The sequence below is a fragment of the Oncorhynchus nerka genome, linkage group LG1 (assembly GCF_034236695.1).
Source record: "Oncorhynchus nerka isolate Pitt River linkage group LG1, Oner_Uvic_2.0, whole genome shotgun sequence".
Taxonomy (NCBI): Eukaryota; Metazoa; Chordata; class Actinopteri; order Salmoniformes; family Salmonidae; genus Oncorhynchus; species Oncorhynchus nerka.
Window position 1 is genome coordinate 55,852,462 of NC_088396.1, and position 21,290 is coordinate 55,873,751.

The 21,290-nt window shown below is 48.8% G+C and overlaps 1 protein-coding gene across 1 annotated transcript in view; it reads left to right on the forward strand.

Annotated features, from left to right (window-relative positions):
• raph1a (Ras association (RalGDS/AF-6) and pleckstrin homology domains 1a) overlaps positions 1-20,076 on the forward strand; it is a 230,720-nt gene extending 210,644 nt beyond the window's left edge. The window contains 9 exon segments of the mRNA XM_065019679.1: positions 5,428-5,526; positions 8,606-8,726; positions 9,285-9,418; positions 17,686-18,247; positions 18,250-18,325; positions 18,327-18,574; positions 18,577-19,569; positions 19,572-19,720; positions 19,723-20,076. Coding sequence (XP_064875751.1) covers positions 5,428-5,526; positions 8,606-8,726; positions 9,285-9,418; positions 17,686-18,247; positions 18,250-18,325; positions 18,327-18,574; positions 18,577-19,569; positions 19,572-19,720; positions 19,723-20,076 — 2,736 coding nt within the window.
• Positions 20,077-21,290: the final 1,214 nt, after the last annotated feature.

Sequence of the window (21,290 nt, forward strand, 5' to 3'; positions counted from 1 at the left end):
CCCCCTACTCACAAGGCAGGCAATACGCTCGACCTCATCTTTACTAGATGCTGTTCCTCCACTAACCTCATTGCAACTCCCCTCCAAGTCTCCGACCACTACCTTGTATCCTTTTCCCTCTCGCTCTCATCCAACACTTCCCACACTGCCCCTACTCGGATGGTATCGCGCCGTCCCAACCTTCGCTCTCTCTCCCCCGCTACTCTCTCCTCTTCCATCCTATCATCTCTTCCCTCTGCTCAAACCTTCTCCAACCTATCTCCTGATTCTGCCTCCTCAACCCTCCTCTCCTCCCTTTCTGCATCCTTTGACTCTCTATGTCCCCTATCCTCCAGGCCGGCTCGGTCCTCCCTCCCGCTCCGTGGCTCGACGACTCATTGCGAGCTCACAGAACAGGGCTCCGGGCAGCCGAGCGGAAATGGAGGAAAACTCGCCTCCCTGCGGACCTGGCATCCTTTCACTCCCTCCTCTCTACATTTTCCTCCTCTGTCTCTGCTGCTAAAGCCACTTTCTACCACTCTAAATTCCAAGCATCTGCCTCTAACCCTAGGAAGCTCTTTGCCACCTTCTCCTCCCTCTTGAATCCTCCTCCCCCTCCCCCTCCTCCCTCTCTGCAGATGACTTCGTCAACCATTTTGAAAAGAAGGTCGACGACATCCGATCCTCGTTTGCTAAGTCAAACGACACCGCTGGTTCTGCTCACACTGCCCTACCCTGTGCTCTGACCTCTTTCTCCCCTCTCTCTCCAGATGACATCTCGCGTCTTGTGACGGCCGGCCGCCCAACAACCTGCCCGCTTGACCCTATCCCCTCCTCTCTTCTCCAGACCATCTCCGGTGACCTTCTCCCTTACCTCACCTCGCTCATCAACTCATCCCTGACCGCTGGCTACGTCCCTCCCGTCTTCAAGAGAGCGAGAGTTGCACCCCTTCTGAAAAAACCTACACTCGATCCCTCCGATGTCAACAACTACAGACCAGTATCCCTTCTTTCTTTTCTCTCCAAAACTCTTGAACGTGCCGTCCTTGGCCAGCTCTCCCGCTATCTCTCTCAGAATGACCTTCTTGATCCAAATCAGTCAGGTTTCAAGACTAGTCATTCAACTGAGACTGCTCTTCTCTGTATCACGGAGGCGCTCCGCACTGCTAAAGCTAACTCTCTCTCCTCTGCTCTCATCCTTCTAGACCTATCGGCTGCCTTCGATACTGTGAACCATCAGATCCTCCTCTCCACCCTCTCCGAGTTGGGCATCTCCGGCGCGGCCCACGCTTGGATTGCGTCCTACCTGACAGGTCGCTCCTACCAGGTGGCGTGGCGAGAATCCATCTCCTCACCACGTGCTCTCACCACTGGTGTCCCCCAGGGCTCTGTTCTAGGCCCTCTCCTATTCTCGCTATACACCAAGTCACTTGGCTCTGTCATAACCTCACATGGTCTCTCCTATCATTGCTATGCAGACGACACACAATTAATCTTCTCCTTTCCCCCTTCTGACGACCAGGTGGCGAATCGCATCTCTGCATGTCTGGCAGACATATCAGTGTGGATGACGGATCATCACCTCAAGCTGAACCTCGGCAAGACGGAGCTGCTCTTCCTCCCGGGGAAGGACTGCCCGTTCCATGATCTCGCCATCACGGTTGACAACTCCATTGTGTCCTCGTCCCAGAGCGCTAAGAACCTTGGCGTGATCCTGGACAACACCCTGTCGTTCTCAAATAACATCAAGGCGGTGGCCCGTTCCTGTAGGTTCATGCTCTACAACATCCGCAGAGTACGACCCTGCCTCACACAGGAAGCGGCGCAGGTCCTAATCCAGGCACTCGTCATCTCCCGTCTGGATTACTGCAACTCGCTGTTGGCTGGGCTCCCTGCCTGTGCCATTAAACCCCTACAACTCATCCAGAACGCCGCAGCCCGTCTGGTGTTCAACCTTCCCAAGTTCTCTCACGTCACCCCGCTCCTCCGCTCTCTCCACTGGCTTCCAGTTGAAGCTCGCATCCGCTACAAGACCATGGTGCTTGCCTACGGAGCTGTGAGGGGAACGGCACCTCACTACCTCCAGGCTCTGATCAGGCCCTACACCCAAACAAGGGCACTGCGTTCATCCACCTCTGGCCTGCTCGCCTCCCTACCACTGAGGAAGTACAGTTCCCGCTCAGCCCAGTCAAAACTGTTCGCTGCTCTGGCCCCCCAATGGTGGAACAAACTCCCTCACGACGCCAGGACAGCGGAGTCAATCACCACCTTCCGGAGACACCTGAAACCCCACCTCTTTAAGGAATACCTAGGATAGGATAAAGTAATCCTTCTCCCCTCCCCCCCTTAAAAGACCTAGATGCACTATTGTAAAGTGGCTGTTCCACTGGATGTCATAAGGTGAAAGCACCAATTTGTAAGTCGCTCTGGATAAGAGCGTCTGCTAAATGACTTAAATGTAAATGTATACAGGAGAGGCTATATACAGTAGAGAGGCTATATACAGTAGAGGCTCTATACAGTAGAGGCTCTATACAGTAGAGGGGCTCTACAGTAGAGGGGCTCTATACAGTAGAGGGGCTCTATACAGTAGAGGGACTATATACAGTAGAGGGGCTGTATACAGTAGAGGGGTTGTATACAGTAGAGGGGCTATATACAGTAGAGGGGCTATATACAGTAGAGGGGCTATATACAGTAGAGAGGCTCTATACAGTAGCATGGCTATATACAGTAGAGAGGCTAAATACAGTAGAGAGGCTAAATACAGTAGAGGCTATATACCGTAGAGAGACTAAATACAGTAGAGAGGCTATATACAGGAGAGAGGCTATATACAGTAGAGGCTCTATACAGTAGAGGGGCTCTATACAGTAGAGGGGCTCTATACAGTAGAGGGGCTCTATACAGTAGAGGGGCTCTATACAGTAGAGAGGCTAAATACAGTAGAGGCTAAATACAGTAGAGAGACTAAATACAGTAGAGGGGCTCTATACAGTAGAGAGGCTATATACAGTAGAGGGGCTCTATACAGTAGAGGCTCTATACAGTAGAGGCTCTATACAGGAGAGGCTCTATACAGGAGAGGCTATATACAGTAGAGGCTATATACAGTAGAGGCTCTATACAGTAGAGGGGCTCTATACAGTAGAGGGGCTCTATACAGTAGAGGGGCTCTATACAGGAGAGGCTCTATACAGTAGAGGGGCTCTATACAGTAAAGGGGCTCTATACAGTAGAGGGGCTCTATACAGTAGAGAGGCTCTATACAGGAGAGGCTCTATACAGGAGAGGCTCTATACAGGAGAGGCTATATACAGGAGAGGCTATATACAGTAGAGAGGCTATATACAGTAGAGGCTATATACAGTAGAGGGGCTCTATACAGTAGAGGGGCTCTATACAGTAGAGGGGCTCTATACAGTAGAGGGGCTATATACAGTAGAGAGGCTCTATACAGTAGAGGCTCTATACAGTAGAGGGGCTCTATACAGTAGAGAGGCTAAATACAGTAGAGGCTAAATACAGTAGAGAGACTAAATACAGTAGAGAGACTAAATACAATAGAGAGGCTAAATACAGTAGAGAGGCTAAATACAGTAGAGAGACTAAATACAGTAGAGGGGCTCTATACAGTAGAGAGGCTATATACAGTAGAGGGGCTCTATACAGTAGAGGGTCTATACAGGAGAGGCTCTATACAGGAGAGGCTCTATACAGGAGAGGCTATATACAGTAGAGGCTATATACAGTAGAGGCTATATACAGTAGAGGGGCTCTATACAGTAGAGGGGCTCTATACTGTAGAGGGGCTCTATACAGGAGAGGCTCTATACAGTAGAGGGGCTCTATACAGTAAAGGGGCTCTATACAGTAGAGGGGCTCTATACAGTAGAGGGGCTATATACAGTAGAGGCTATATACAGTAGAGAGGCTATATACAGTAGAGAGGCTAAATACAGTATTGAGGCTAAATACAGTAGAGAGGCTAAATAGGGTAGAGAGACTATATACAGTAGAGGGGCTCTATACAGTAGAGAGGCTATATACAGTAGAGAGGCTATATACAGTAGAGAGGCTATATACAGTAGAGAGGCTATATACAGTAGAGGGGCTAAATACAGTAGAGAGACTAAATACAGTAGAGAGACTAAATACAGTAGAGGGGCTCTATACAGTAGAGAGGCTATATACAGTAGAGAGGCTATATACAGTAGAGAGGGTATATACAGTAGAGGGGCTCTATACAGTAGAGAGGCTCTATACAGGAGAGGCTCTATACAGTAGAGAGGCTCTATACAGTAGAGAGGCTATATACAGTAGAGAGGCTATATACAGTAGAGAGGCTCTGTACAGTGTAGGGGCTATATACAGTAGAGGCTCTATACAGTAGAGGGGCTATATACAGTAGAGGCTCTATACAGTAGAGGGGCTCTGTACAGTAGAGGGCCTATATACAGTAGAGGGGCTATATACAGTAGAGGGGCTCTATACAGTAGAGGGGCTAAATACAGTAGAGGGGCTATATACAGTAGAGGGGCTATATACAGTAGAGGCTCTATACAGTAGAGGGGCTATATACAGTAGAGGGGCTATATACAGTAGAGGCTCTATACAGTAGAGGGCCTATATACAGTAGAGGGCCTATATACAGTAGAGGGCCTATATACAGTGTAGGGGCTCTGTACAGTGTAGGGGCTCTATATAGTAGAGGGGCTATATACAGGCACCGGTTAATCGGGCTGGGGTTTTAGCCCAGAACTGAAACCGTGCATCATTTTGTCAGCAGAATCTGTCCGAGAGATTATAGCTCAATTAAAGAAACAGATGAGAGAAATCCCAGCATGCTATCTACTTGGTCGTTAATATATCCCATTGTCTCTCTGTCTGTTCAGCATCCTCAGATCCAGAAGAAATCCCAGCATGCTATCTACGTGGTCGTTAATATATCCCATTGTCTCTCTGTCTGTTCAGCATCCTCAGATCCAGAAGAAATCCCAGCATGCTATCTACGTGGTCGTTAATATATCCCATTGTCTCTCTGTCTGTTCAGCATCCTCAGATCCAGAAGAAATCCCAGCATGCTATCTACGTGGTCGTTAATATATCCCATTGTCTCTCTGTCTGTTCAGCATCCTCAGATCCAGAAGAAATCCCAGCATGCTATCTACGTGGTCGTTAATATATCCCATTGTCTCTCTGTCTGTTCAGCATCCTCAGATCCAGAAGAAATCCCAGCATGCTATCTACGTGGTCGTTAATATATCCCATTGTCTCTCTGTCTGTTCAGCATCCTCAGATCCAGAAGAAATCCCAGCATGCTATCTACGTGGTCGTTAATATATCCCATTGTCTCTCTGTCTGTTCAGCATCCTCAGATCCAGAAGAAATCCCAGCATGCTATCTACGTGGTCGTTAATATATCCCATTGTCTCTCTGTCTGTTCAGCATCCTCAGATCCAGAAGAAATCCCAGTACATCAAGTACCTGTGTTGTGATGACGTCAGAACCCTACACCAGTGGATCAATGGGATACGCATCGCCAAGGTAACGTTACGTTTCCTCAGCAACAACTTAACGTAAGAGAGTACTGTAAAGCAGAGCCATAGAATGGGTTCTCACAGAACATCTTGTACAGAATAGCTCAATGGCCAAACTCAAAGTATTTGGCTCTGGTGAAAAGATGTGGGAACATCTGACAAAGGGAATGTTCCCTAGGAACCGAACAGAAGCAAGCGGAACGAAACGGGGAGGGACCTGAATGTGTTCAATAGAAACTCTTGTTCTCTTGTTGCAAAACGTTTTATGCTTGGAGTAAAGCGTTTCTATTGCAAACCATTTTGCTGAGGAAACCGACTAATGAGTCTGACCGACTAATGAATACACCTGACCGGCTAATGAATACACCTGACCACCTGACCGGCTAATGAATACACCTGACCACCTGACCGGCTAATGAATACACCTGACCGGCTAATGAATACACCTGACCACCTGACCGGCTAATGAATACACCTGACCGGCTAATGAATACACCTGACCACCTGACCGGCTAATGAATACACCTGACCACCTGACCGGCTAATGAATACACCTGACTGGCTAATGAATACACCTGACTAATGAATACACCTGACCACCTGACCGGCTAATGAATACACCTGACCACCTGACCTGGCTAATGAATACACCTGACCGGCTAATGAATACACCTGACCACCTGACCGCTAATGAATACACCTGACCACCTGACCGGCTAATGAATACACACCTGACCACCTGACCGGCTAATGAATACACCTACCACCTGACCGGCTAATGAATACACCTGCTAATGAATACACCTGACCCGGCTAATGAATAATGACCACCTGACCGCTAATGAATACACCTGACCGGCTAATGAATACACCTGACCGGCTAATGAATACACCTGACCGGCTAATCAATACACCTGACCGGCTAATGAATACACCTGACCGGCTAATCAATACACCTGACCACCTGCCCGGCTAATGAATACACCTGCCCGGCTAATGAATACACCTGACCGGCTAATCAATACACACCTAATGACTGGCTAATCAATACACCTGACCACCTGACCGGCTAATGAATACACCTGACCGGCTAATGAATACCTGACCTGAATACACCTGCCCGGCTAATGAATACACCTGACCGGCTAATGAATACACCTGACCGGCTAATCAATACACCTGACCACCTGCCCGGCTAATGAATACACCTGACAGGCTTATGAATACACCTGACCGGCTGAATACACCTGACCTAATGAATAACCTCTAATGAATACACCTGACCGGCTAATCAATACACCTGACCTGGCTAATCAATACACCTGACCACCTGACCGGCTAATCAATACACCTGGCTAATCAATACACCTGATACACCTGCCCGGCTAATGAATACACCTGACCGGGTAATCAATGAAAACCTGACCGGCTCAATAAATCAATACACCTGACCACCTGACCGGCTAATGAATACACCTGACCGGCTAATGAATACACCTGACTGGCTAATCAATACACCTGACCACCTGACCGGCTAATGAATACACCTGACCTTATGAATACACCTGATGAATACACCTGCCCGGCTAATGAATACACCTGACCGGCTAATGAATACACCTGACATCTGACCACCTGATGAATACCTGATGAATACACCTGACCGGCTAATGAATACACCTGACCGGCTAATGAATACACCTGACCTGCTAATGAATACACCTGACCGGCTAATCAATACACCTGACCCGGCTAATCAATACACCTGACCGCTAATGAATACACCTGACCGGCTAATCAATACACCTGCTAATCAATACACCTGACCACCTGATGAATACACCTGACGGCTAATGAATACACCTGGCTAATGAATACCACCTGAATACACCTAACCGGCTAATGAATACACCTGACCGGCTAATGAATACACCTGACCGGCTAATGAATACACTTGACCACCTGCCCAGCTAATGAATACACCTGACCGGCTAATGAATACACCTGACCTGGCTAATGAATACACCTGAATGAATACACCTGACCACTTATCAATACACCTGACCACCTGCCCGGCTAATGAATACACTGACAGGCTGACCTGACCTGCTAATGAATACACCTGACCGGTAATCAATAACCTGACTGGAATACACCTGACCACCCGGCTAATGAATACACCTGACCTAATGACTGGCTAATGAATACACCTAATGAATACACCTGACCGGCTAATGAATACACCTGACCGGCTAATGAATACACCTGACCGGCTAATGAATACACCTGACCGAATACACCTGACTGGCTAATGAATACCACCTGACCGGCTAATGAATACACCTGACCGGCTAATGAATACACCTGACCGGCTAATGAATACACCTGACCGGCTAATGAATACACCTGACCACCTGACCGGCTAATGAATACACCTGACCGGCTAATGAATACACCTGACCGGCTAATCAATACACCTGACCGGCTAATGAATACACCTGACCGGCTAATGAATACACCTGACCGGCTAATGAATACACCTGACCGACTAATGAATACACCTGACCACCTGACCGGCTAATGAATACACCTGACCGGCTAATGAATACACCTGACCGACTAATGAATACACCTGAACACCTGACCGGCTAATGAATACACTGACGGCTAATGAATACACCTGCCCGGCTAATGAATACACCTGACCGGCTAATGAATACACCCTGCTAATCAATACACCTGACCGGCTAATGAATACACCTGACGGCTAATCAATACACCGACCGGCTAATGAATACACCTGACCGGCTAATGAATACACCTGACCGGCTAATGAATACACCTGACACCTCAATACCACCTGACCGGCTAATGAATACACCTGACCGGCTAATGAATACACCTGACCGACTAATGAATACACCTGACCGGCTAATGAATACACCTGACCGACTAATGAATACACCTGACCGGCTAATGAATACACCTGACCGGCTAATCAATACACCTGACCGGCTAATGAATACACCTGCCCGACTAATCAATACACTCATGTTGTCTGTTGACCTATGTGTCTCTGTCTCCAGTATGGGAAGACCCTGTATGTGAACTACCAGGAGGCTATGAAGAGGACTGAGGCAGCCTACGACTGGTCTTCTCTCTCTAGCTCCTCTATCAAGTCTGGATCCAGCTCCTCCAGCCTGCCTGGTGAGTGGTGGTGGACAGACACAACAACACACAAGTATAGCAGGGCTGAGGTCGATTCTTATCTCAATTCAGTCATTTCAGGAAGTACAATTTCATGAATTTCAGTTTACTTAGAATTTATTAGACACTAACCCGGCAGCAGTTACCCACTGATTTAGCAGTATGTATAAGATGTCTACTTGCTCTAATTCTCATTCCTCTGTCTCCCTCTCCTCCCTCCTTCCCTCTCTCCCTCTCTCCTTCCCTACTCCTCTCCCCTCTCCCTTCTCTCCTACCCCTCTCCCCCTATTTCCTCTCTCTCCCTCTCCTTCCTCCTTCCTTCCCTCTCTCTCTCCCTCCCTCCCCTCCTCCTTCCCTACTCCTCTCTCCTCCCTTTCTCCCTCCCTCCCTTCCTTCCTCTTTCCCCCTCTTTCCTCTCGCCCCCCCTTTCCTCTCTCCCTCCCTCTTTCCTCTCTCCCTCCCTCTTTCCTCTCTCCCTCTTTCCTCTCTCCCTCTCTCTTTCCTCTCTCCCTCCCTCTTTCCTCTTTCTCTCCCTCCCTCTTTCCTCTCTCCCTCCAGAGTCCCAGTCTACCCACTACAGTAGTGATAGTGGTGTTGCTGTGTCAGAGAACAACCTGTCAGGCCACAGCCGCTCTCAGAGCCAGGTCAGCTCCATCTTCTCCGAGGCCTGGAAGAGAGGCACCCAGGATGAGGTACCGCCTCCTCCTGTACTGACACCCTCACCTTACCCTGTCACCTGTCTCTATTGACCTGCCTCAGTATCCCTCACCTGTCACCTGTCTCTATTGACCTGCCTCAGTATTCCTCACCTTACCCTGTCATCTGTCTCTATTGACCTGCCTCATTATTCCTCACCTGTCACCTGTCTCTATTGACCTGCCTCAGTATTCCTCAGAAGCCCAGTTCTACTTTTGTGTTTCAGAAGCCCAGTTCTATTCTTGTGTTTCAGAAGCCCAGTTCTACTCTTGTGTTTCAGAAGCCCAGTTCTACTCTTGTGTTTCAGAAGCCGAGTTCTATTCTTGTGTTTCAGAAGCCCAGTTCTCTACTCTTGTGTTTCAGAAGCCCAGTTCTACTCTTGTGTTTCAGAAGCCCAGTTCTCTACTCTTGTGTTTCAGAAGCCCAGTTTTACTCTTGTGTTTCAGAAGCCCAGGTCTACTCTTGTGTTTCAGAAGCCCAGTTCTACTCTTGTGTTTCAGAAGCCCAGTTCTCTACTCTTGTGTTTCAGAAGCCCAGTTCTCTACTCTTGTGTTTCAGAAGCCCAGTTCTCTACTCTTGTGTTTCAGAAGCCCAGTTCTCTACTCTTGTGTTTCAGAAGCCCAGTTCTCTACTCTTGTGTTTCAGAAGCTCAGTTCTACTCTTGTGTTTCAGAAGCCCAGTTCTCTACTCTTGTGTTTCAGAAGCCCAGTTCTCTACTCTTGTGTTTCAGAAGCCCAGTTCTCTACTCTTGTGTTTCAGAAGCCCAGTTCTCTACTCTTGTGTTTCAGAAGCCCAGTTCTCTACTCTTGTGTTTCAGAAGCCCAGTTCTCTACTCTTGTGTTTCAGAAGCCCAGTTCTACTCTTGTGTTTCAGAAGCCCAGTTCTACTCTTGTGTTTCAGAAGCCCAGTTCTCTACTCTTGTGTTTCAGAAGCCAGTTCTACTCTTGTGTTTCAGAAGCCCAGTTCTCTACTCTTGTGTTTCAGAAGCCCAGTTCTCTACTCTTGTGTTTCAGAAGCCCAGTTTCTCCACTCTTGTGTTTCAGAAGCCCAGTTTCTACTCTTGTGTTTCAGAAGCCCAGTTCTAGTTTCTATTGTGTTTCAGAAGCCCAGTTCTCTACTCTTGTGTTTCAGAAGCCCAGTTCTCTCAGAAGCCCAGTTTCTACTCTTGTGTTTCAGAAGCCCAGTTCTCTACTCTTGTGTTTCAGAAGCCCAGTTCTCTACTCTTGTGTTTCAGAAGCCCAGTTCTCTACTCTTGTGTTTCAGAAGCCCAGTTCTCTACTCTTGTGTTTCAGAAGCCCAGTTCTCTACTCTTGTGTTTCAGAAGCCCAGTTCTCTACTCTTGTGTTTCAGAAGCCCAGTTCTCTACTCTTGTGTTTCAGAAGCCCAGTTCTCTACTCTTGTGTTTCAGAAGCCCAGTTCTCTACTCTTGTGTTTCAGAAGCCCAGTTCTACTCTTGTGTTTCAGAAGCCCAGTTCTACTCTTGTGTTTCAGAAGCCCAGTTCTCTACTCTTGTGTTTCAGAAGCCCAGTTCTCTACTCTTGTGTTTCAGAAGCCCAGTTCTCTACTCTTGTGTTTCAGAAGCCCAGTTCTACTCTTGTGTTTCAGAAGCCCAGTTCTACTCTTGTGTTTCAGAAGCCCAGTTCTACTCTTGTGTTTCAGAAGCCCAGTTCTACTCTTGTGTTTCAGAAGCCCAGTTCTACTCTTGTGTTTCAGAAGCCCAGTTCTCTACTCTTGTGTTTCAGAAGCCCCTCTTGTGTTTCAGAAGCCCAGTTTCTACTCTTGTGTTTCAGAAGCCCAGTTTCTACTCTTGTGTTTCAGAAGCCCAGTTTCTACTCTTGTGTTTCAGAAGCCCAGTTCTACTCTTGTGTTTCAGAAGCCCAGTTCTCTACTCTTGTGTTTCAGAAGCCCAGTTCTCTACTCTTGTGTTTCAGAAGCCCAGTTCTACTCTTGTGTTTCAGAAGCCCAGTTCTACTCTTGTGTTTGTGTTTCAGAAGCCCAGTTCTCTACTCTTGTGTTTCAGAAGCCCAGTTCTCTACTCTTGTGTTTCAGAAGCCCAGTTCTCTACTCTTGTGTTTCAGAAGCCCAGTTCTACTCTTGTGTTTCAGAAGCCCAGTTCTCTACTCTTGTGTTTCAGAAGCCCAGTTCTACTCTTGTGTTTCAGAAGCCCAGTTCTCTACTCTTGTGTTTCAGAAGCCCAGTTCTCTACTCTTGTGTTTCAGAAGCCCAGTTCTACTCTTGTGTTTCAGAAGCCCAGTTCTACTCTTGTGTTTCAGAAGCCCAGTTCTCTACTCTTGTGTTTCAGAAGCCCAGTTCTACTCTTGTGTTTCAGAAGCACAGTTCTCTACTCTTGTGTTTCAGAAGCCCAGTTCTCTACTCTTGTGTTTCAGAAGCCCAGTTCTACTCTTGTGTTTCAGACGCCCAGTTCTACTCTTGTTTCAGAAGCCCAGTTCTACTATTGTGTTTCAGAAGCCCAGTTCTACTCTTGTGTTTCAGAAGCCCAGTTCTACTCTTGTGTTTCAGAAGCCCAGTTCTACTCTTGTGTTTCAGAAGCCCAGTTCTCTACTCTTGTGTTTCAGAAGCCCAGTTCTCTACTCTTGTGTTTCAGAAGCCCAGTTCTCTACTCTTGTGTTTCAGAAGCCCAGTTCTACTCTTGTGTTTCAGAAGCCCAGTTCTACTCTTGTGTTTCAGAAGCCCAGTTCTCTACTCTTGTGTTTCAGAAGCCCAGTTCTCTACTCTTGTGTTTCAGAAGCCCAGTTCTCTACTCTTGTGTTTCAGAAGCCCAGTTCTCTCTTGTGTTTCAGAAGCCCAGTCTCTTGTGTTTCAGAAGCCCAGTTCTCTCTTGTGTTTCAGAAGCCCAGTTCTCTACTCTTGTGTTTCAGAAGCCCAGTTCTCTACTCTTGTGTTTCAGAAGCCCAGTTCTACTCTTGTGTTTCAGAAGCCCAGTTCTACTCTTGTGTTTCAGAAGCCCAGTTCTCAGAAGCCCAGTTCTTTGTGTTTCAGAAGCCCAGTTCTCTACTCTTGTGTTTCAGAAGCCCAGTTCTCTACTCTTGTGTTTCAGAAGCCCAGTTCAGAAGCCCAGTTCTCTTGTGTTTCAGAAGCCCAGTTCTACTCTTGTGTTTCAGAAGCCCAGTTCTACTCTTGTGTTTCAGAAGCCCAGTTCTCTACTCTTGTGTTTCAGAAGCCCAGTTTCTACTCTTGTGTTTCAGAAGCCCAGTTCTCTACTCTTGTGTTTCAGAAGCCCAGTTCTCTACTCTTGTGTTTCAGAAGCCCAGAAGCCCAGTTCTCTACTCTTGTGTTTCAGAAGCCCAGTTCTCTACTCTTGTGTTTCAGAAGCCCAGTTTCTACTCTTGTGTTTCAGAAGCCCAGTTCTACTCTTGTGTTTCAGCCCAGTTCTACTCTTGTGTTTCAGAAGCCCAGTTCTACTCTTGTGTTTCAGAAGCCCAGTTCTACTCTTGTGTTTCAGAAGCCCAGTTCTACTCTTGTGTTTCAGAAGCCCAGTTCTCTACTCTTGTGTTTCAGAAGCCCAGTTCTCTACTCTTGTGTTTCAGAAGCCCAGTTCTCTACTCTTGTGTTTCAGAAGCCCAGTTCTCTACTCTTGTGTTTCAGAAGCCCAGTTCTCTACTCTTGTGTTTCAGAAGCCCAGTTCTACTCTTGTGTTTCAGAAGCCCAGTTCTACTCTTGTGTTTCAGAAGCCCAGTTCTACTCTTGTGTTTCAGAAGCCCAGTTCTCTACTCTTGTGTTTCAGAAGCCCAGTTCTACTCTTGTGTTTCAGAAGCCCAGTTCTCTACTCTTGTGTTTCAGAAGCCCAGTTCTACTCTTGTGTTTCAGAAGCCCAGTTCTACTCTTGTGTTCCAGAAGCCCAGTTCTACTCTTGTGTTTCAGAAGCCCAGTTCTCTACTCTTGTGTTTCAGAAGCCCAGTTCTCTACTCTTGTGTTTCAGAAGCCCAGTTCTCTACTCTTGTGTTTCAGAAGCCCAGTTCTCTACTCTTGTGTTTCAGAAGCCCAGTTCTCTACTCTTGTGTTTCAGAAGCACAGTTCTACTATTGTGTTTCAGAAGCCCAGTTCTCTACTCTTGTGTTTCAGAAGCCCAGTTCTACTCTTGTGTTTCAGAAGCCCAGTTCTACTCTTGTGTTTCAGAAGCCCAGTTCTACTCTTGTGTTTCAGAAGCCCAGTTCTACTCTTGTGTTCCAGAAGCCCAGTTCTACTCTTGTGTTTCAGAAGCCCAGTTTTCTACTCTTGTGTTTCAGAAGCCCAGTTCTCTACTCTTGTGTTTCAGAAGCCCAGTTCTCTACTCTTGTGTTTCAGAAGCCCAGTTCTCTACTCTTGTGTTTCAGAAGCCCAGTTCTCTACTCTTGTGTTTCAGAAGCCCAGTTCTCTACTCTTGTGTTTCAGAAGCCCAGTTCTACTCTTGTGTTTCAGAAGCCCAGTTCTACTCTTGTGTTTCAGAAGCCCAGTTCTACTCTTGTGTTTCAGAAGCCCAGTTCTACTTTGTGTTTCAGAAGCCCAGTTTCTACTCTTGTGTTTCAGAAGCCCAGTTCTCTACTCTTGTGTTTCAGAAGCCCAGTTCTACTCTTGTGTTTCAGAAGCCCAGTTCTCTACTCTTGTGTTTCAGAAGCCCAGTTCTACTCTTGTGTTTCAGAAGCCCAGTTCTCTACTCTTGTGTTTCAGAAGCCCAGTTCTCTACTCTTGTGTTTCAGAAGCCCAGTTCTCTACTCTTGTGTTTCAGAAGCCCAGTTCTCTACTCTTGTGTTTCAGAAGCCCAGTTCTCTACTCTTGTGTTTCAGAAGCCCAGTTCTCTACTCTTGTGTTTCAGAAGCCCAGTTCTCTACTCTTGTGTTTCAGAAGCCCAGTTTCTACTCTTGTGTTTCAGAAGCCCAGTTCAGTTCTACTCTTGTGTTTCAGAAGCCCAGTTCTCTACTCTGTGTTTCAGAAGCCCAGTTCTCTACTCTTGTGTTTCAGAAGCCCAGTTCTCTACTCTTGTGTTTCAGAAGCCCAGTTCTACTCTTGTGTTTCAGAAGCCCAGTTCTACTCTTGTGTTTCAGAAGCCCAGTTCTCTCTCTTGTGTTTCAGAAGCCCAGTTCTACTCTTGTGTTTCAGAAGCCCAGTTCTACTCTTGTGTTTCAGAAGCCCAGTTCTACTCTTGTGTTTCAGAAGCCCAGTTCTACTCTTGTGTTTCAGAAGCCCAGTTCTACTCTTGTGTTTCAGAAGCCCAGTTCTCTACTCTTGTGTTTCAGAAGCCCAGTTCTCTACTCTTGTGTTTCAGAAGCCCAGTTCTCTACTCTTGTGTTTCAGAAGCCCAGTTCTACTCTTGTGTTTCAGAAGCCCAGTTCTACTCTTGTGTTTCAGAAGCCCAGTCTCTACTCTTGTGTTTCAGAAGCCCAGTTCTACTCTTGTGTTTCAGAAGCCCAGTTTCTACTCTTGTGTTTCAGAAGCCCAGTTCTACTCTTGTGTTTCAGAAGCCCAGTTCTACTCTTGTGTTTCAGAAGCCCAGTTTCTACTCTTGTGTTTCAGAAGCCCCCAGTTTTCTACTCTTGTGTTTCAGAAGCCCAGTTCTCTACTCTTGTGTTTCAGAAGCCCAGTTCTCTACTCTTGTGTTTCAGAAGCCCAGTTCTCTACTCTTGTGTTTCAGAAGCCCAGTTCTCTACTCTTGTGTTTCAGAAGCCCAGTTCTCTACTCTTGTGTTTCAGAAGCCCAGTTCTACTCTTGTGTTTCAGAAGCCCAGTTCTCTACTCTTGTGTTTCAGAAGCCCAGTTCTACTCTTGTGTTTCAGAAGCCCAGTTCTACTCTTGTGTTTCAGAAGCCCAGTTCTACTCTTGTGTTTCAGAAGCCCAGTTCTACTCTTGTGTTTCAGAAGCCCAGTTCTACTCTTGTGTTTCAGAAGCCCAGTTCTCTACTCTTGTGTTTCAGAAGCCCAGTTCTCTACTCTTGTGTTTCAGAAGCCCAGTTCTACTCTTGTGTTTCAGAAGCCCAGTTCTACTCTTGTGTTTCAGAAGCCCAGTTCTACTCTTGTGTTTCAGAAGCCCAGTTCTCTACTCTTGTGTTTCAGAAGCCCAGTTCTCTACTCTTGTGTTTCAGAAGCCCAGTTCTCTACTCTTGTGTTTCAGAAGCACAGTTCTACTCTTGTGTTTCAGAAGCCCAGTTCTCTACTCTTGTGTTTCAGAAGCCCAGTTCTACTCTTGTGTTTCAGAAGCCCAGTTCTACTCTTGTGTTTCAGAAGCCCAGTTCTCTACTCTTGTGTTTCAGCCCAGTTCCCTTGTGTTTCAGAAGTTCAGTTCTACTCTTGTGTTTCAGAAGCCCAGTTTTCTACTCTTGTGTTTCAGAAGCCCAGTTTCTACTCTTGTGTTCCAGAAGCCCAGTTCTACTCTTGTGTTTCAGAAGCCCAGTTCTCTACTCTTGTGTTTCAGAAGCCCAGTTCTCTACTCTTGTGTTTCAGAAGCCCAGTTCTCTACTCTTGTGTTTCAGAAGCCCAGTTCTCTACTCTTGTGTTTCAGAAGCCCAGTTCTACTCTTGTGTTTCAGAAGCCCAGTTCTCTACTCTTGTGTTTCAGAAGCCCAGTTTCTACTCTTGTGTTTCAGAAGCCCAGTTCTCTTTGTGTTTCAGAAGCCCAGTTCTCTCTTGTGTTTCAGAAGCCCAGTTCTACTCTTGTGTTTCAGAAGCCCAGTTCTACTCTTGTGTTTCAGAAGCCCAGTTCTCTACTCTTGTGTTTCAGAAGCCCAGTTCTCTACTCTTGTGTTTCAGAAGCCCAGTTCTCTACTCTTGTGTTTCAGAAGCCCAGTTCTACTCTTGTGTTTCAGAAGCCCAGTTCTCTACTCTTGTGTTTCAGAAGCCCAGTTCTCTACTCTTGTGTTTCAGAAGCCCAGTTCTCTACTCTTGTGTTTCAGAAGCCCAGTTCTCTACTCTTGTGTTTCAGAAGCCCAGTTCTCTACTCTTGTGTTTCAGAAGCCCAGTTTCTACTTTGTTTTTCAGAAGCCCAGAATCTACTCTTGTGTTTCAGAAGCCCAGTTCTCTACTCTTGTGTTACAGAAGCCCAGTTCCTACTCTTGTGTTTCAGAAGCCCAGTTCTAGCCCAGTTGTCCATTTATTTGTCTTTGTTTTCTGCTGAATGTAATGTAATGTAATGCCTCAATATAGTGACAAATGAACATGTCCTCCAGTTTTCAATACGAGACAAATGAACATGTCCTTCAGTGTTCAATAGAGACAAATGAACGTGTCCTTCAGTGTTCAATACGAGACAAATGAACGTGTTCTTCAGTGTTCAATAGAGACAAATGAACGTGTCCTTCAGTGTTCAATAGAGACAAATGAACATGTCCTTCAGTGTTCAATAGAGACAAATGAACATGTCCTTCAGTGTTCAATATAGACAAATGAACATGTCCTTCAGTGTTCAATACGAGACAAATGAACATGTCCTTCAGTGTTCAATACGAGACAAATGAACATGTCCTTCAGTGTTCAATAGAGACAAATGAACATGTCCTTCAGTGTTCAATAGAGACAAATGAACATGTCCTTCAGTGTTCAATAGAGACAAATGAACATGTCCTCCAGTGTTCAATAGAGACAAATGAACATGTCCTCCAGTGTTCAATAGAGACAAATGAACATGTCCTTCAGTGTTCAATAGAGACAAATGAACATGTCCTTCAGTGTTCAATAGAGACAAATGAACATGTTTTCCCCTGTGTGGCAAAGTTTTTCAAATAACATCATGTTTTTGTTTTCTAGCATAGTAGTAATGAAATCGTTAATACAATATCATCTAACACAGATGTCATCTAACACATGTCTCTCTCTTTGTCTCTGTCTCACTCTCTGTGTCTCGCTCTCTCTCTCCCCTCTCGCTCTCTCTCTCCCCTCTCGCTCTCTGTGTCTCTGTCTCGCTCTCTGTGTCTCTGTCTCGCTCTCTTTCTTGCTCTCTCTCTCGCTCTGTATCTTTCTCGCTTTCTCTCTCGTCTCTTTGTCTCTCGCTCTCTCATCTCTGTCTCTCGCTCTCTGTGTCTCCTCTCTCTCGTCTCTCTCTCTCTGTCTCTCGTCTTGCTGTCTCTCGCTCTCTGTCTCCTCTCTCTCGTCTCTCTGTCTCTCGCTCTCTGTGTCTCCTCTCTCTCGTTCTCTCTCTTTATCTCTCTCTGTGTCTCGCTCACTCACTCTCTTTCGTCTCTGTCTTTCGCTCTCTGTGTCTCCTCTCTCTCGCTCTCTGTGTCTTGCTCTCTTTCTCTCTCTCTCTCGTCTCTCTCTCTGTCTCTATGTCTCTCTCTAGTTGAGGATGGAGTCAGTGAGCAGACCCTATCCCCTGATGCTGCCCTCCATGCACCAGTCAGCCCCCCCATCCCGAACCAGCTACACCAGTGTCTCCCCCGAATCCTCCCACTCTCCCTCCGACCCTCCACCTCCTTCTCCTCCCCCACTTCCCCACCCCCCTCACCAGGCTGCTCCTACCAACTTTGTCAAGTACAGCACCATCGCCCGCCTGCAGGGTGGCGCCAACCAGGCTGCCAATCATTACAGTGCCCAACCAATGGGCCAGCAGCAAGGCCCTCCGGCCCCGCCCCTCCAGTCTGTCAAACCCAACTACAACACTCTCCCATTGGCTCCCACTAACTACAACACCATGCAATTGGCTCCGAGCAACCCTCCTCCTCCTCCCCCTTGCTCCATGCCTGCTCCAGGCTCTGCCATGGCCTCTCTGAGGTTCAGCCTCCCCAGCTCTGTTCCTCAGTTCATCCCCCTCCTCCCCCAGGCCCAAACACTGCCCCCCTCCTCCCCAGAAGAGGACCACCAGTGCCCCCCTCTCAGTAACACTGGGTTGCAGCAGTTCCTGGCCCAAAATTCCCCAATATGAACTATGATTTCTCTGAGCTGGATGGCCAACCTGAGTCCCCTCCTCCTCCCCCTCCTGCCCTCTCCCCCTGTCCCCCATACTGCCACCCCCACACCTCCCAAAACCTTCTCTGGTGTCTTCCCGCCCCAGACTGCTCCTAAGACCTTTGGTCCAGGGATCCCCCTGTCCCCAGTGTCGCCCTACCCTCCTTCTGGTCCAATGAAAAAGCAGCAAAGCTTCTCTACAGGCCATTCGCCCAATCAGCCGCCTTCCACGATGCCCAAACAGCACATCTTCTCCTCTAAAACCCTCCCTCTGTCCGCCCCCATCTCCCCACTCCCTCCCTGGCCAAACAAATAGTCAACCAGTTCCCAGGAGCCCCCTGCCCCCACAGTCCCCCGGCGGTCAAGGCTAAACCAAGATGGCAGCCAGGGAGTCAGATCCCGCCTCAGTCCCCTGAATTCCCCCTTCCTCCTCCTCTCCCTCCTTCTGAGATGTGCTCCCCCATTAAGAAGTCTCCCTCCACCTCATCAACCGGCTCCTTCGGGAAGAGAGGGCCTCCTCCCACTCCCCAGCGCGCCTCCTCCATCAAGTCTAACTCCTCAGGGGAGTACCAGGAAGAGGCCCAGGTCCAGAGGCAGCCTAAGAAAGTGGAGTCTCTGGTCAGTAAGTTTGCCCAGCCTGGCCTCGGCTCCTGCAACTCCTCCACCGCCACCTTCTCTGGATCTCCTGCTAAAGATTTGGGGTCTCCTGCTCTTCCTGCTCCTCCTAAACCAGGCAAGCTGAACCTGTCAGCTCTCCCTCTAGTCCTCCAGGGTCTACAGACAGGGCAGCACCGCCAGCCCAGTGGAGACTTCCCCTCTCTTCCTCAGTACCACCAGCCCAGTGAAGACTTCCCCTCTCTTCCTCAGTACCGCCAGCCCAGTGAAGACTTCCCCTCTCTTCCTCAGTACCGCCAGCCCAGTGAAGACTTCCCCTCTCTTCCTCAGTACCGCCAGCCCAGTGGAGACTTCCCCTCTCTTCCTCAGTACCGCCAGCCTAGTGAAGACTTCTCCTCTCTTCCTCAGTACCGCCAGCCCAGTGAAGACTTCCCCTCTCTTCCTCAGTACCGCCAGCCCAGTGGAGACTTCCCCTCTCTTCCTCAGTACCGCCAGCCTAGTGAAGACTTCTCCTCTCTTCCTCAGTACCGCCAGCCCAGTGAAGACTTCCCCCCTCCTCCTCCCGACTCTGAGCTGCTCCCCCGCCCCCTCCTCTCTGAGCTCCTCCCCCCACCCCCTCCTCTCTGAGCTCCACCCGGGGCCCCCAGGGTCGCAGTGGTAAACCCCAGCCGCAGGCCACGCCCATCTCCCACCCCGTCAGCCAATCATCATGGAAGACCCAGTCACTCAAGAAGACTCCGCCTCTGACACTGCACAGGCTGTCCCGGAGTCACACGGTCCAGGAGCCCTTACCACTGTCCCCACCATACCAGCACCAGCATACCCCCCAGCCTCCTTTGCCTGTCCCCTGCCCCCCACCTCCCCCGGGGTACCTAAGGGGGGCGGTACCCTCTCCTCGGTCCAACCCAACTTCCTGGAGGACCTGAACCGGACCTTGAAGAGGAAGTCCATCTCACGTCACGGCTCCCTCACGCGGCACGGTTCCTCCCGGCTGGAACCGGTCTCCATGGACGACATGGCCCTGCCTCCTCCACCCCCTCCGGACCAACATAGGGGGGGGCAGGGCGGGGGCCACGGGTACATGTCCTCAGGCTATGCAACGTTACGGCGGGGGCCGCGCCCTGCCCCGCCCAAACGGGACGAAAGCACCAAACTGACGGGTGAGTGGTAGCTAGGGGGAAGAGGAGGACTTGGGCCGAGCTGCCCAGGCTATGGGACCCATCAAGGTCCCAGTCTACAGGCTATGGGACCCATCAAGGCTACAGGCTATGGACCCATCAAGGTCCCAGTCTACAGACTGACTACAGCCTATGGACCCATCAAGGTTCCAGTCTACAGCCTATGGACCCATCAAGGTCCCAGTCTACAGACTATGGACCCATCAAGGCTACAGGCTATGGGACCCATCAAGGCTACAGGCTATGGACCCATCAAGGTCCCAGTCTACAGACTGACTACAGCCTATGGACCCATCAAGGTCCCAGTCTACAGACTATGGACCCATCAAGGTCCCAGTCTACAGACTGACTACAGACTATGGACCCATCAAGGTCCCAGTCTACAGACTGACTACAGCCTATGGACCCATCAAGGTCCCAGTCTACAGACTGACTACAGCCTATGGACCCATCAAGGTCCCAGTCTACAGACTATATGGACCCATCAAGGTCCCAGTCTACAGACTATGGACCCATCAAGGTCCCAGTCTACAGACTATGGACCCATCAAGGTCCCAGTCTACAGACTGACTACAGCCTATGGACCCATCAAGGCTACAGTCTACAGACTATATGGACCCATCAAGATCCCAGTCTACAGACTGACTACAGACTATGGACCCATCAAGGTCCCAGTCTACAGACTATATGGACCCATCAAGGTCCCAGTCTACAGACTATATGGACCCTACAAACCAAACGGACCCGAAACGTTCTTATTATACAATAAGAAATGTTCATTATTGCGTGCACTAATGAATAAGACCCAGAACTCTGCCTGTCTCCTCTCCTCTCCTCTCGTCTCCTCTCGTCTCGTCTCCCCTCCTCTCCTCTCGTCTCCCCTCGTCTCCCCTCGTCTCCTCTCCTCTCGTCTCCTCTCCCCTCCTCTCCTCTCCCCTCCTCTCCTCTCGTCTCCCCTCCTCTCCTCTCCCCTCCTCTCGTCTCCTCTCCTCTCCCCTCCTCTCGTCTCCTCTCGTCTCCTCTCCTCTCGTCTCCCTCCTCTCCCCTCCTCTCCCCTCGTCTCCCCTCCTCTCCCCTCCCCTCCTCTCCTCTCGTCTCCTCTCCCCTCGTCTCTCCTCTCGTCTCCTCTCCTCTCGTCTCGTCTCCTCTCGTCTCCCTCCTCTCCCCTCCTCTCCTCTCGTCTCCTCTCCTCTCCCCTCCTCTCCTC